This window comes from Rattus norvegicus, chromosome 3, assembly GCF_036323735.1.
Source record: "Rattus norvegicus strain BN/NHsdMcwi chromosome 3, GRCr8, whole genome shotgun sequence".
Taxonomy (NCBI): domain Eukaryota; kingdom Metazoa; phylum Chordata; class Mammalia; order Rodentia; family Muridae; genus Rattus; species Rattus norvegicus.
The window spans coordinates 42,723,247-42,736,189 of record NC_086021.1 but is presented as its reverse complement, the minus strand read 5'-3'; the positions used below and the strand labels follow the sequence as shown (position 1 = coordinate 42,736,189).

Here is a 12,943-nt window from a genome sequence, read left to right as displayed (position 1 = left end):
CATCTGACATCATGTGTATAAGGAACTTACAGGAGACTGGGTTTCTCTGAAGCGAAATGTTTTAAATATGCATCGCACAAAAGGGCTCAATTTACAAAGAGTCCATGTTGTCAGACACCTTGCAAGGCCAACCTCGCTCGGCAGAGTGGCCGATTTCAAACCCGAAGCCAACCTTCATTCTTACTGCCCCCCCCCCCCCCCCCCGGGAGCAAGACAGCAGTTCACCTCCCTGTGAAACGGAGCACTGGCGACTTCTCCCTCTGTGAGACGGCACTGTCAGCCCGATTCATCCCTGCCGTCATCCCAGCTCAGGAGCCTACTACAGGCTTCATGGGCTGTCAGCTCATGGACACACCAAGGAACTGCTTGTAGCATAGAGACACTACAATTGGCATTAAACATCCAAACTGCAGTCCCCCCTCCACGGGATGAGTCTGGTATCCTAGCTAGGAGAGCGCTGCAGTTGAAGGCACTGCCAGCCGGAGGCTGGAAGGTGAAGACCGGAGGTCCTTCCACACCTCCATCTCCTACAGCTGCCACTTCCCTGTGGACACTGCTCCCTCCGCCCCCATTCTACCCTCCTTGAGCTTCAGGCCTCAGCTTCCAGGGATCTTTCTAAAACCCACATGGGCTCCTCCTCCTTTGCTGTGGTCTCAATTCAAGTGACCAAGCACTGATTCTCTGCTTTTGGCTCTCTCTCCCTCTCCCTCTCCCTCTCCCTCTCCCTCTCCCCCTCCCCCTCCCTCTCCCTCTCCCCTTCCCCTCCCCCTCTCCCTCTCCCTCTTTCTCTCTCTCTCTCTCTCTCTCTCTCTCTCTCTCTCTCTGTGTATGTGTGTGTGTGTGTGTGTGTGTGTGTGTGTGTGTGTGTGTGTGTGTGTGTGTGTGTTGAGCACTGGTTCTAACCTGCTTGGCCTGCCCTCAGGTCTGGAGCCTAAGAATATGCTCTCTATTCTGTCCCTGACTGCTGGACATCCACTGGACAGAACCAGCCACCCCACTCTCTGCTCTTCCTCAAGCCCTCCAGTGTCTGTTTATAAAGGGTCCTCCAGTAGGCTGTGAGTCTCAAGGGCTGCTTACTCAGAGAAAGGCCTGAAACAATCAACCATTTTCTAAATTTACAATCAGTAGCCAATATTCTTCCATTGCGTGTGTGTGTGTGTGTGTGTGTGTGTGTGTGTGTGTTTGTGCACATGGAGGGTGCATGTCAATCATTCTCTACATTTTGAGACAGGGTCTCTCACTGAAGTCAGGGCTCACCAAATTCAGCTGGGCTAGATAGTCAGTGAACCCCAGAGACCCATATGTCTCCCTCTTTCCTCGTTCTGGGTTACAGAAGTATGCCACTGTGTATAGCTTTTATGTGGATGCTAAAACCTGAACTGAGGTCATGCCCGCAGTACACTATTAACTGAGCCATCTTCCCAGTTCCTTGAGTTTCAGTAGCCGATACCATTTGGTCATTAAACTTTCCCCATCCACCATCACCTCTCTGGGAGGGTTTGCATACAAACTGTGGTCTGTGAAACACACCCATGGACAGCTGCCCCCCAGACCCCTGCAGAGTAAGCACATGCCTCTCTCCAAATAGAAGTGAACTCTGCTTGCCCAGAGCAGGTTTCTGAAGACACGTCAGCAGGGACTTCTCATGCAAGAAAGCCTTCCCCTTTTATACAAGCTGCATCGTTCTTCATGGCTTTCCCCTTCTTGACTCTGTACATCCATTCACTGGAATGCCAGATAAAGCTTAGCCTTTCTCAGTTTATGTGGACCTCACAGGCCAACGGTAGGATTCAGCAAACAGATTTCCATGTGCTGCTGGCTCTCTTAGTTTCTGTAAAACCACTAGCTTTGGGCCTAGAATGTTAACAAAGCCATAGGCAGGCTGTTAGGAGCTCCTGACCTTTCTGCTTTGAGAGGGTAAATATAACCGAGAGCTTTGGCTTTGAAATAATTCCTAATAACTTTTCAATAACAAAAGTAAAGTCTACAGCAGGGTGTGTTGGGTCACACCTTCAACCCCAGCACTCAGGAGGCAGAGACAGGTGAAGCTCTGTGAGTCTGATGCATCTAATTATGCCTAACTATGTCATTGTCCACTCTGGGACAACCAGGGCCAGAAAAACCAAAAAGTAAACAAATGAACAAATGGATGAATGAAGGGTCTACACATGGCATTTCCTTGACATCCATGGCGTTTCGTGCTGTGATGGATGTTTAAAGTACATCATGCCATTTAGACTTTACAGATGTCTCAGGATGGTGGTGCTAGTATTATCCCCACTCTACAGATGAGAAAACTAAGGCTGAGACACTCTTGTTCCCATCCTCAGATCAGGTGCAGCCTCTTTCCTTGTTCTAAGGAAGGCTTTGCCGGGTCACATGTCCCCTGCCATAAAGACACGTGACTCCACTCCACCCCACTCGTTCCAGGATGCTGACATGGACAGACTTGTGCCTCCCTCCCCAGATGGAGTCAAGACAGAGGCACTGAGAGGACTGACGGTGTGCCTGACTGGCCTCTAGCTCCACTCCAGCCTGGAGCTGGCATAGCATAGCACACCTAGCCACACACCCCAAGTTTTCAAGCCTGGCCAGGTGCACAGGTGGGACTAGGGCATCCGTGCCTGACAGCCACTGCCCAGAGCAACCGACACTGAGTGATTGCATCTAATTACCCTTAACTATGTCATCACCCACTCCAACATGTGCGACAAGCTGCCGAGGACACTGTCACCGCTGCCTCCTCGCCTTGCCTTGCCTCGCCTCGCCTCGCATGAGAAATAATTACGGGCCTCTCTCCTCTGCCAAATGAGCCTGTAATTAACCCTAATTGCTCGAAATGCAACTGGCTAATTCTGGGAGATTAATCAAGGGGGATTCGATTGTTAGTGAAAGACTTAATGTGACAAATGGCTACATTACCTAAGCAGGCCCTGCTGCCCCAGCCATCAGCATCATGTCCTGGCCCAGCTCCGGAGCTGTACCCCTCCAGATTCTACCTGGAAATGGACAACCGCATCCAGCGCAAATGGCGTAGCTGTCCTAGGACTGTCTACATACTTGCACACACTGTCCAGGGGCTCAGGCGCCATGTTTGTGTGGGTCTGCAGTAGGACTCTCTCCTGGGCTGACGTAGCCCTACGCCATACACCACAACACAGCAAGACTGCAAGCAAATACAAATTCAAAATCCACCTGGCTCCCTGAGCAGCTGTCTGTGCAGCTTAAAATTTGCACATTGGGCAGACCCTTAGTCCTCCACCCAGAACTAGGGTGTCAGAAGCTGTGCCAGTCTCCCACGGAGCAGGAATATGGCTGTCTTCAATCTCCCTCTGATTTTGGCCTTATGGCCTTGGGGAAAAGCTGACCTTGCCCACAGGGTCCTAAGGAATATGGAGCAGGCACCAAGCTGACCACCCTCCAGGCCACGGTCTGCCCTCTCAGTTGTTTTGCTGGGGGCTCTGGAGCCATGGGGGTTCTTTCTGTTAGGTATTTTAATGTTTCTATCCCAGGAGGCTATGTGTTCCCTAAGAGCTGATCTGGGCCTGCCTCATATAGCCACACCCTAGGGGGTCCACTGCACATAAGGCTGTATTCTGAAGTACAGATGTATTTTGCCGACTGAGTGGTATAGAGCAGGCCTCTGTGCATGGAGCAGGAGATATCCTCCATTTGGTAGGCACAGAAGACCCTGCAGGAGTGAACATACCAAGGCCAGGGCCATGTGGGGGCGGGTACACAGGTGTGGGGGATGCATGTGGGTTCGGGGAGCACACACAGGTGTGGGTCAAGGGTAGTATCCTCAGAGAGCAGTATCTGGCCTTGTGGCTTGGAGGGAGACTGGGAAGGGCACTCTAGGTCAGAGAACAGTGTGCAAAGGCCCTGAGTGTGTCTGGCACTCAAAGTCACCTTTAGAGCAGAACCAAAGGCAGCTGGGCCCTCTTAGGCATCAAAAGCCAGGGTGAGCTGGGCACAGGGAGACCATCTCTAGATCACATGATGGAAGAGAGGCAAACACAATCCAGTCCAAACCAGAGGTCGACAGTGGCCCAGGATACACGAGAACTTTCTGTCTATCCCAGAGTCCCTCTTCACCTCGCACGGAGCTGCAGACACTTAGTTGCTCCTCATTGGAAACCAAACATCTTTGAATTAAGTACAGGGCCACATCCCAGGCTTGGAAGCATCCAAGGAGACGTCCTTATGCACGTGCTATGCAGCTCCTGTGGAACGAAGAATCCTCAGTGTTCTGGGACACAAGAGAATGGGCTTACCTGTGGGTCCGGAGGGTGTGCAGGCCCCAGCACGTGGCAGAGGTGGTTTGGGCTCCCTCCATGAGGCATGTGGCTGGGCTGTCCTGCCATCTTGCATGCCAGACTCACGAGGTTACAGGCTGCAACAGAAAACAGGAACCTGGTCATTTTCTCCTCCTGGTCACAGTCCCATTTCACAGATGGGAGAGCAGAGGAACAGATGTGACTCTGCTCAAGGCCACCTAGATCACAAGTGACCAGTCTAGGCCGTAACACTCCAGAGTAACGTTCTCTCCATAGTGCTGTGCTGCTTCAGTTGCTAGAACTGTCTACTGGAAGCGGGATACGGAGGTTCTCTGCAGGGAAAAGGAGGACCGCCCATTCCAGGCCCACATCACTTACTCCCTCTTTGCTGTGATAGAACACCAGGACCAAAAGCAACTTTGGGAAAACAGTTTATTTTGGCTTATGGCTTCACACGGTTAAGAGACCACGACGACAGGGACAACATGACCACCAGAACACGAAGCTGAGAAGCTAACATCCTTCACCGCAAGCATGAAACAGAGAGCATGAGCTGGAAGTAGGGTGAGGTTGTAGATCTGAGGGCCTCCCCTCGGCAAAGTACTTCCTGTTGCAAGGTACACCACCCGGACCTCCCCAACAGCAGCACCAACCTGAGCCTATGTGGGACACTTCTCATTCAAACCACACAGAACCTCACTACCAGACATGGTTCTACATCCTTTCACTAGGGAGCTGGTCTGTTCTGCTGTCCCCAACTCTCCATGTAAGCCCATGTGGGCAGCCTGAGTGGCCAGGAGAACAAAGTCAGACTCTGGTAGTACATAGCAGACACAGTGACGCTGGAGGGCGCAGGTTCTTGTGAACCTCCAGGCAGGGTTCTGGACAGGTTAGCTCTTGTGTCCAGGAGTGACCCAGTAATGCCCACGCTGTGGGGGCTGGGCAGAGGGCAATCAAGTGTCTTCTACTCCAGCTTCTAGCTTCCCCATCACACTGGCCTCTTTGTGGCAAAGAACAAGGCTGGCGTGTGTGGGAGCTTTCTGGCTGGGGGAACGATTCTCTTGTGTGGGAAAGCCTGTATGTGCCCCGTAGAATGTCTTTAATACCTTCCACAGGCCAGCCTTGGGCTTAGGATCCCAAGAGGCATCAGCGTAGCTCAGGTAAGGGAAACCCAGAAGCTTCTACAGACCCACACTTTGGGTTCCATCCTAGTCTGAACTCCAGGGGTCCTGACCCTGGCTCCTTAGCAGCTGTATGATAGGCCCTGGAGAGCCAGGAGTCCCCGTGAATCACAAACGACCTTCCTGTCATCTAGAGGGAATAAGCACACAAACTGGTCAGTCAAGTCTCACATTCGTGTAATCCCCACGGCAAGGCCCTAGCCTGCCTGAGCTAGCTCATTGTCTGTCACTATACCAAAATGCCCGAGTCTGGACAACTTTATAAAGAAACGTTTTATTGAGCTCACAGTTTTGAATAGTCAAGGGCCTGATCGTCTCTAACAAGAATCTCTGGGTAGCTAACATTACACTGGCAGAGACTCCTGGGAAAAGGAAAGATCCCACGGCAGGTCAGGAATCCAGACAGTCAAACATTCAGGGGTCAGACTTGAGCTTCCATAAACAATCCAATCTCGGGGGCTGGGGATTTAGCTCAGTGGTAAAGCGCTTACCTAGGAAGCGCAAGGCCCTGGGTTCGGTCCCCCGCTCCGAAAAAAAAAAAAAAAACAATCCAATCTCGTAAGAAATAATCCTTCCTGGAGGCAGTGCCCCTGTGACCTAATAACCTCCTTAAGCTTTGCCATTTAAAGGTCCCAACATCTCTCACCAGTAGTGAGACAGGAATCAACACCATTGCTATTGTCAGAACAGATAGCCTGCAGATCTGGTCAGACTGTAAGCCACTTCCTGATCCCTCTAAGTCAGTTACCAGTCACCTCAACCAGATGCCAGGTGTGTTTATAATTTCCGGGTACATCAAGGGCACCTAGCCCACTACAGCAGGTTCCCTGGCCTCCAGCAACATTCTTCCCGCATCCCTGGGCAGTCCTGTAACTTCACTGTCTTTGAGTGGGTGCACATAAATATGTGTGTGGTTTTGTGCATGTGCGTGCGTGAGTGAGTGTGTGTGTGTGTGTGTGTGTGTGTGTGCAAGTAGAGATTAGAAGTCAACAGTGGTGTTCTCATCAACAACTCCCCTTCTTTATATTTGGCTGCTAGGGATTGAACTCAGGCCCTCATGTTTATGCAGCAAGGACTTTACCAACTACACCATCTCCCCAACCCCTCGCTGCTTCTTTGGGACATTGATCTACCCCACAGCACATAAAGTCAAAAACAGAATGTGAGGCTGCAGGGCCTCTGCTGAGACCAGCACAGGTCCTGTGGATTTGTACTGTCTGTGACATCATCCACATTGGATGTGGCCTTCCCTCAGGTGTGGAGACACAAGAACAGTCTCTGTCTGAGGATGCAGAGCATCATGGGTAGGTCTCTCCCTCCCCGAGTTGTCCTGTGCAGGCCGTATAGGCGATGCACATGGGCCCAGATGCTCTCAGAATCTTCCAACCCTCGGCAGCACCTCTCCCGCCCCCCAGGGTGACGTGGTGGAGGAGCTGGGTACGAAAAGCCCCAGGATAAACAGATAGCACGGAGAAGCTTCCTCAGGCGCTGTTGTTACTCTGGGGGGAAAGCCTGTGACAACAAACTGGGCATAAGAGTGAGCCCGATGTAAAATGCGCATGAATTGAAGGGGAAGCCAGAGGCTCCCGCAGGCTTAGCAGCTGATGCGGCCAACACCCTCCGCATCCCTCAGGGTGACATGTTCACCGTCCTCTGCCCTTAGGGGGACCTCTGGGAAAAGCTGGAGAACCATTTTCAGGAGAAGGCTCCATCTTTATCTTAGAAGGCTCCAGAACGGGCCCACAGGCTGCCCTGTCCTGGCCATTCAAGTTATCTGTTCTGCCTACCTGCGTCTGGACCCTGTCTCTGAGTTCCCCTTCCCTCATCCTGCCTCCCCCCCCCCCCAGTGTTTGAGGCTGGAGGACGGGTGGGGCGTGGTCTGCATGTGAATCTGCATTCTTTCACAAACTAGCTGCGACCCTGGGCAAATCTCACCCTGGCAGCTGCTGAGGAAGGCCACGCCCCTCCTGGATCAGGCCTCCAAACATCTATGTGGACCTTACTTCGAGGGCCCAAGCCACCTCTGAAATAACAGATATCGATGACGATTGTTGCATGGACCCTTAGTACACCCTTCATCCTGTAAACTTGAGCACAGCTCCATGAGCTACAGGTTGCAATCAGGCTACTGAACAAATGAGGAAACCGAGGCACGAGGAGGTTGAAAGGCTTGCCCTGGTCACATGGATATGCAGAGGGGTTAGGACTTAGACCTAAGGTGGCGTCCTTTCCAGAGGCGACCACACTGTCATCTTTCTCAGTGGCACTCTGTAGAACGAGCTCTGTCTCCACTTGAGAACCACGATGTAGGGCCAGTGCACAAGTTTGGGGGTTGTGGAGCAGCCTAAGGCCAGTGCTCACAAGAGGTCTGTTGTCCAACAGAGGCCACCGGGCAGAACCTGCGTAGCACTATGCTCCGGATCATACCCAGCTACTGTCCACACCTATCTCTTCTAGCAAAGCCCTCCCCACATCCCCCGGCATTCAATCAGTGACACGCAGACTCATGCAGAGCCCAGTAACACCAACCACACAGTGTTCCCCAGGGTGGAGAGGAAGACAGCCTAGCTTGGCACGCGCCATGAGAGACCCTCCTGATGGAAGGAGTCCAGCAGGGACTGGGGGGTGGGGGTAGGGGTCCTTCTTAATGGGCCAGGTCTTTCCCACTCGTCCTCAAGGCTTTTGGGAAACTCATAATCGGTAGGGGAGCTGAGGATCAAAACCACATGCCCAGCAAGGTACAGATGAGAACTTGGGTTCAGACTTCAGCAGCCCTTCTTCCAGGGACAAAGAGAGCTGCGTTCTGTAATACCCAACCTCCTCACACTGCACACTCCTACAAAAATAAAACAAAAAACCTCTGCTTCTTCCAGAGTCAGACGCAGGTAAGGGCATTTGGAGGGAGACAGGCAGTGCAGCGACAGACCAGAGGTACATGCTTTAAGCAATATGGGGAGTCTCCTGGCCCACTCACCCTGGGGATTCCAGGATCCTCCAGCCCCTGCCAAGTTGCAGAACAATGAGTCAGTGGCTGCCAAGCCTAAGCCAGGGGTCAAAAATCTGTGGAATGTGACCCAGAGCCACAGGCCTCGTGAACCATCTCAGACTGCCTTTCCTCTGAAGTGAGCAAATGCTGTGCTCTGCGGTGCTGTGCCCTGCACACACCATGTGACCTCTCACCTAGGCTCCTGGCTTTGGTGTGGAGAGCGACAAAGAGCTGTCACATGTCTACCGGGCAGCCTGGAACAACCTAGGGTTCAAGAGGGACATGCTAGAGAGCTAGGACACAGAGTTAAAATGTTACCCCATTTTCCTACAACTAGCGTCTGTTTCCTCACGTGGCAAATAGGTGCCCAGCAGATGGACCTCTGAGAGAATCTTGGTGGATCACACATTCCGTGGAAAGTGCTGGAAACTCTGGCCACTGTAACCGTTACTTATGCTGACCCTCACCGAGTAATGGAGGGTAACTGCCTGCATAAATGGCAGGTTCAGTCAGGGGCAGATAGATACTTGCCCAGCCCAAAGTCACACTGCACATGTCTTCCTTCATGTGAACTGCGGCCATTCTGCCTGGCCTTGGACGAAGTCCTCTCTCATGTGGCAGGAACCCTCGGGAAACAGAGGAGGCTGCAGGCTGTACTAGGTTGGCCTTTCTGCCAGGACTGCCACCTGAGACTTGCCTCCCAAATTCTGGGAACTCCATCTCGGGGTAAGTTCTTCCTTTATCTGCCGCTGAACATCAACCCTCACAAGGCTGGTGGGTCCTAGACACTGTCTCTGTGAGAGATGACAGTGCCCAGAGCAGATGTGTCCAACTAGATCTAATGACAGAAACCTAGTTTGCCCACTATTCAAAGTGCAGCCTAGAGCTGGAGGCCCAAGGCCCGGCAAGGAGACATAGCAGGTCCCAGCTCCTGGCCACTTATGGGGTCAAGCTGGTACAGCTTCTGCATTAGCCAACATCCACGGGTCTTTACCATCGCCTGCCCCCACTGTGCAGATGAGGGAACTGAGGCTCTGAAAGACCCAGCTGGTGAGAGGCAGACTGGAGTGCATGGTATATGGACCAGTTATTGGGGAACTTAACAGTAACGTGGTGGGTATTACGTATACTCCATGTGACTGCTAGAATCCACAGGCAGAGGAGGAAGTGAAAGTCAGACTGGTTGAGGGGCAGTCCAAAGTTACACAGGAGCCAACAGGAACAACAGACACTTGAAACCAAGTCTTCCTCTGTCCATCCACACAGCCTTGGAAGAGCACACAAATGCACGTGAGGCGAGGCTGACGGAATGAATTCAACCCTGGGGATGCGGCGTGCACTCTCCCGGGCCAGTGGCCCTTCCCCACTAGTCTCGGGTTAAGCAGATGTTACTGGGTTTTCACTTGTCAGGAAACAGAGCTCGGGCCAGAATTCTGAGGGCTGGCTAGGCTAGAAAAGACACAGCTGGTATCTGGTTCCCATACTGGTCCTGTGTCCCTCTTACCCCTTCCCCACCACACCCCTGCAGACCAAACACACTCCTCAGACTCTGTTACTCCATGGTGGGTGGACATCTGGCTTCTCTGAGTGCATGTCACAACGAGGTCCTTCCTACATGGACCTCCTTCTCAGTCAACGGGGGCCACCCCAAAGTGGGCCTGAGAGACATGGAGCCAGTTCCCTGGAGCACAGGGCTCCCTCCACTTCTTCTCCTCTTCCCTCCCTTCCCCTTACCTATTCCCTCCTTGCACCCTATCCATTGCACCTCTATCTTTATCTTCCTCATGCCAGCCTAGGATCCCTCTGGAGTACTCCGCACCCAGCCACAGCCACAGGGACACTGCTCAAAACAGCTTAAGGCCCATCCTTCCCGAGTCCCCAACTCAGACACACCCAGGCTCCTCCCCAAGCTTCACCTTCCCTTACTTACTGTCCTGAGTGGTCTTGTTGATTCTGCCTCCCAAGTCTCCCTCCCTCAAACCCCCTCCTAGACATAACCCTTCCCAGATCCTTCAGTCCCCAACACCCCTGGCCCTACCCCTGGAGGGCTTTCCTTCCTGATTTTTGTGTGTGTGCTGGTGTGGAGTCTGTGTACACATGTGCAGAGACCAGAGGAGGCCTTCAGGTGACTTGTAGCCAGCAAGTGCCAGCCATCCTCCTGTCTCCTACTTGTGCTGTGGTTATAGGCATGGCCTTCCAGGTGCAGCTTAGTATCTGGATCTGAACTCACGCTTACACAGCAGTGTTCTTACCCACTGAGCATATTTAACAGTCTGCAAGGTTTCCCAGGCAAAAGCCACAGGTCAGAGTGAGAGGTGCCCAAGCCACGCCCAGTGGGCACCAGCCTGCTTACTCTAATCCCACCCTCCCAGATCCCCACACCATAGCTACACTACAGAGCCTCCCTGCCCTTCGACAGCACCCAGTCCTTCCAGACTTCTCTATGTACCAGCCTTTGCCCAAAAGAACCACCCATGACCTCTTATTCACAAGGTCACACTCGATACCAGGTCAGGTCTCTGGCCTCCCTCGGCTCAGGCATTGGTGGGATCTTGGGAAAATGTCATCCTCTCTCTGAGTTCTAAGTTCTGTAGAGAGAAGGGATATCCACACCTTTCCAGAGTGGCCAGGTGCTCTCTGAGGGTGTAGTAAGCCACTGAGTAGCAGTGAGGACAACTTTTCCTGTCCCGATATGACAAGGTCCACATGGACTTTTCCCTAAAACCAGCACTTGGGGACACGGACTGCTTCCTTTGTCATCGCATCTGCTTCTGAAGCTGCCATCACACAGGCTTAAAAGCACAAACGCAGAGATGCATAATCTGTTATCTGCTCAGAATGCTGGTAGCAGTGTGGGTAACAGCCTGGTGACTACAGGACCACATCAGATCCTCCCCCGGACCATTATCCTGAGCTTGTCAGTCCATAGAACCCACCTTTATTGAAGACTTCACATGTACTTACAAAGAGTTTCCATGCAGTCATGTCTTAAGCTTTATTGTGCACACAGGATTAGTTTAATTTATCACCAAGAAAATTTTCACCAAACTGTGCCATTCTTGCATACGCCTAAAATAAACTACTTGGGTCAGACCCTCAAAGTTTGAGCCAACACTGGCTACTGAGCCAGGCTGAACCAAACTACCTTCTTGCCTCCCATGACTGTTACTCTGCTGACCATGGTAATCACAGAGATCCAACCACGACCACCACCACCAGGCCTTGCCCAGGTCTGGCACAAAGGGGACCTAGTGAGAGCTGACTAGATAAATTCTCACTGGCGGGGGAAGAGAATCCCCAAAGCCTTGTAATATCTATGGCTGAAGATCAGACAGAAGTTATCATTAAAAACAAACCTTATTCCACGCAGACATAAGTTCCCAGGACTTGTAAAAATCAACACTAGATTCCTGGTCACATTTCAGTCACCTTCTTGGGTAAAAAGGGGGCTGTAATGGTCTCACACTTTTCCTAGAGGAAGAATCCTATGGGAGAGGCCCTGGTTTAAATTACTCAAGATAAAGCTGAGATCTGCTAAGTGTGTCCTCTGCACGAGCGTGCACAAGTGCACACACACACACACACACACACACACACACACACACGTGTAGATGTCTGCAACCCCAATTTAATAGATGAGGAAACTGAGGCACAGGGAAGTTAGATGACCTATCAAGTTGGTAAACAGTAGGACCTGTGTGGCCCCAGCCCTGATTCTCTTCGAAAGCCTGATGTGATCTTTGGAAATCACTAGGAGTCAGAAGCTAGGATCTCATACCCCAGGGTTTCTAAGAAACCCACCACCTCAGTGACTCGGGCTGCACCTCCACCTCAGAAATGAATTTTCCTCCAGACATTGGCAGGCTCTTCTATGTCTGAAGTAAATGGTCTCCTGGCAAAATTCATTCCTATCCCAATACCCAACTGCACAGCCTCCTCCAGGCAGCACTTTTAGATTCCCTCCTCTGCCTGCAGTGCTAGCCCCTTGGCTCTGGCCCTTTGTCAAGTTTCCCTTCCCTTAAAGGTAGAGACCAAGCCACTCACCTCCAGGGCTCAGTGGGCACAGAGGACTAGGCTACCGGTGGCTTCAAGAAAAGAGACTGGCCAGAGCCACAGACCCACAGAGCCACAGGGCCACAGAGGCATATTTCAGGGCAGAGATTCTGGAAGAGTAAAAATCCATCTGTCCCCATGTCTTCTCAGACACTATTATTCTTACAACCAACAGCAGAAGGTGAGGAAAACCAGCAGAGTAGTCCAAAGGGGCTCCAGATTCAAGGTCTGTCCCAAGCTTGCCCCTAGGCCCAGCAGAGTGTTAGCCCTCCCCTAGGGGCCACCTGACCACCCCTAGCTTTAGACCCCCCCCCCAGGGACATGTGCTCCACCTGTCCCCATCACTACCCCAGGAGTTCTAGCAAAGCTTCACAGGATCCTGGCTGGCAGCACCTGCCATGCCCCACAGCAGTGGCAAAGGTCTCTCAGGCTAGTGGCAGTGCTGC

General features: G+C 52.2%; 1 protein-coding gene across 8 annotated transcripts in view; it reads right to left on the bottom strand.

The window, feature by feature from the left end:
• The window catches only part of Nek6 (NIMA-related kinase 6), a 72,033-nt gene that overhangs the window by 29,837 nt on the left and 29,253 nt on the right, over positions 1-12,943 (bottom strand). For all 8 annotated transcript variants that reach the window (NM_182953.2, XM_006234100.3, XM_039105336.2 and 5 more), the window contains exon 2: positions 4,275-4,393. In NM_182953.2, coding sequence (NP_891998.1) covers positions 4,275-4,364 — 90 coding nt within the window. In that variant the 5' untranslated portion in view covers positions 4,365-4,393. The remainder of the gene's footprint in view (positions 1-4,274; positions 4,394-12,943) is intronic.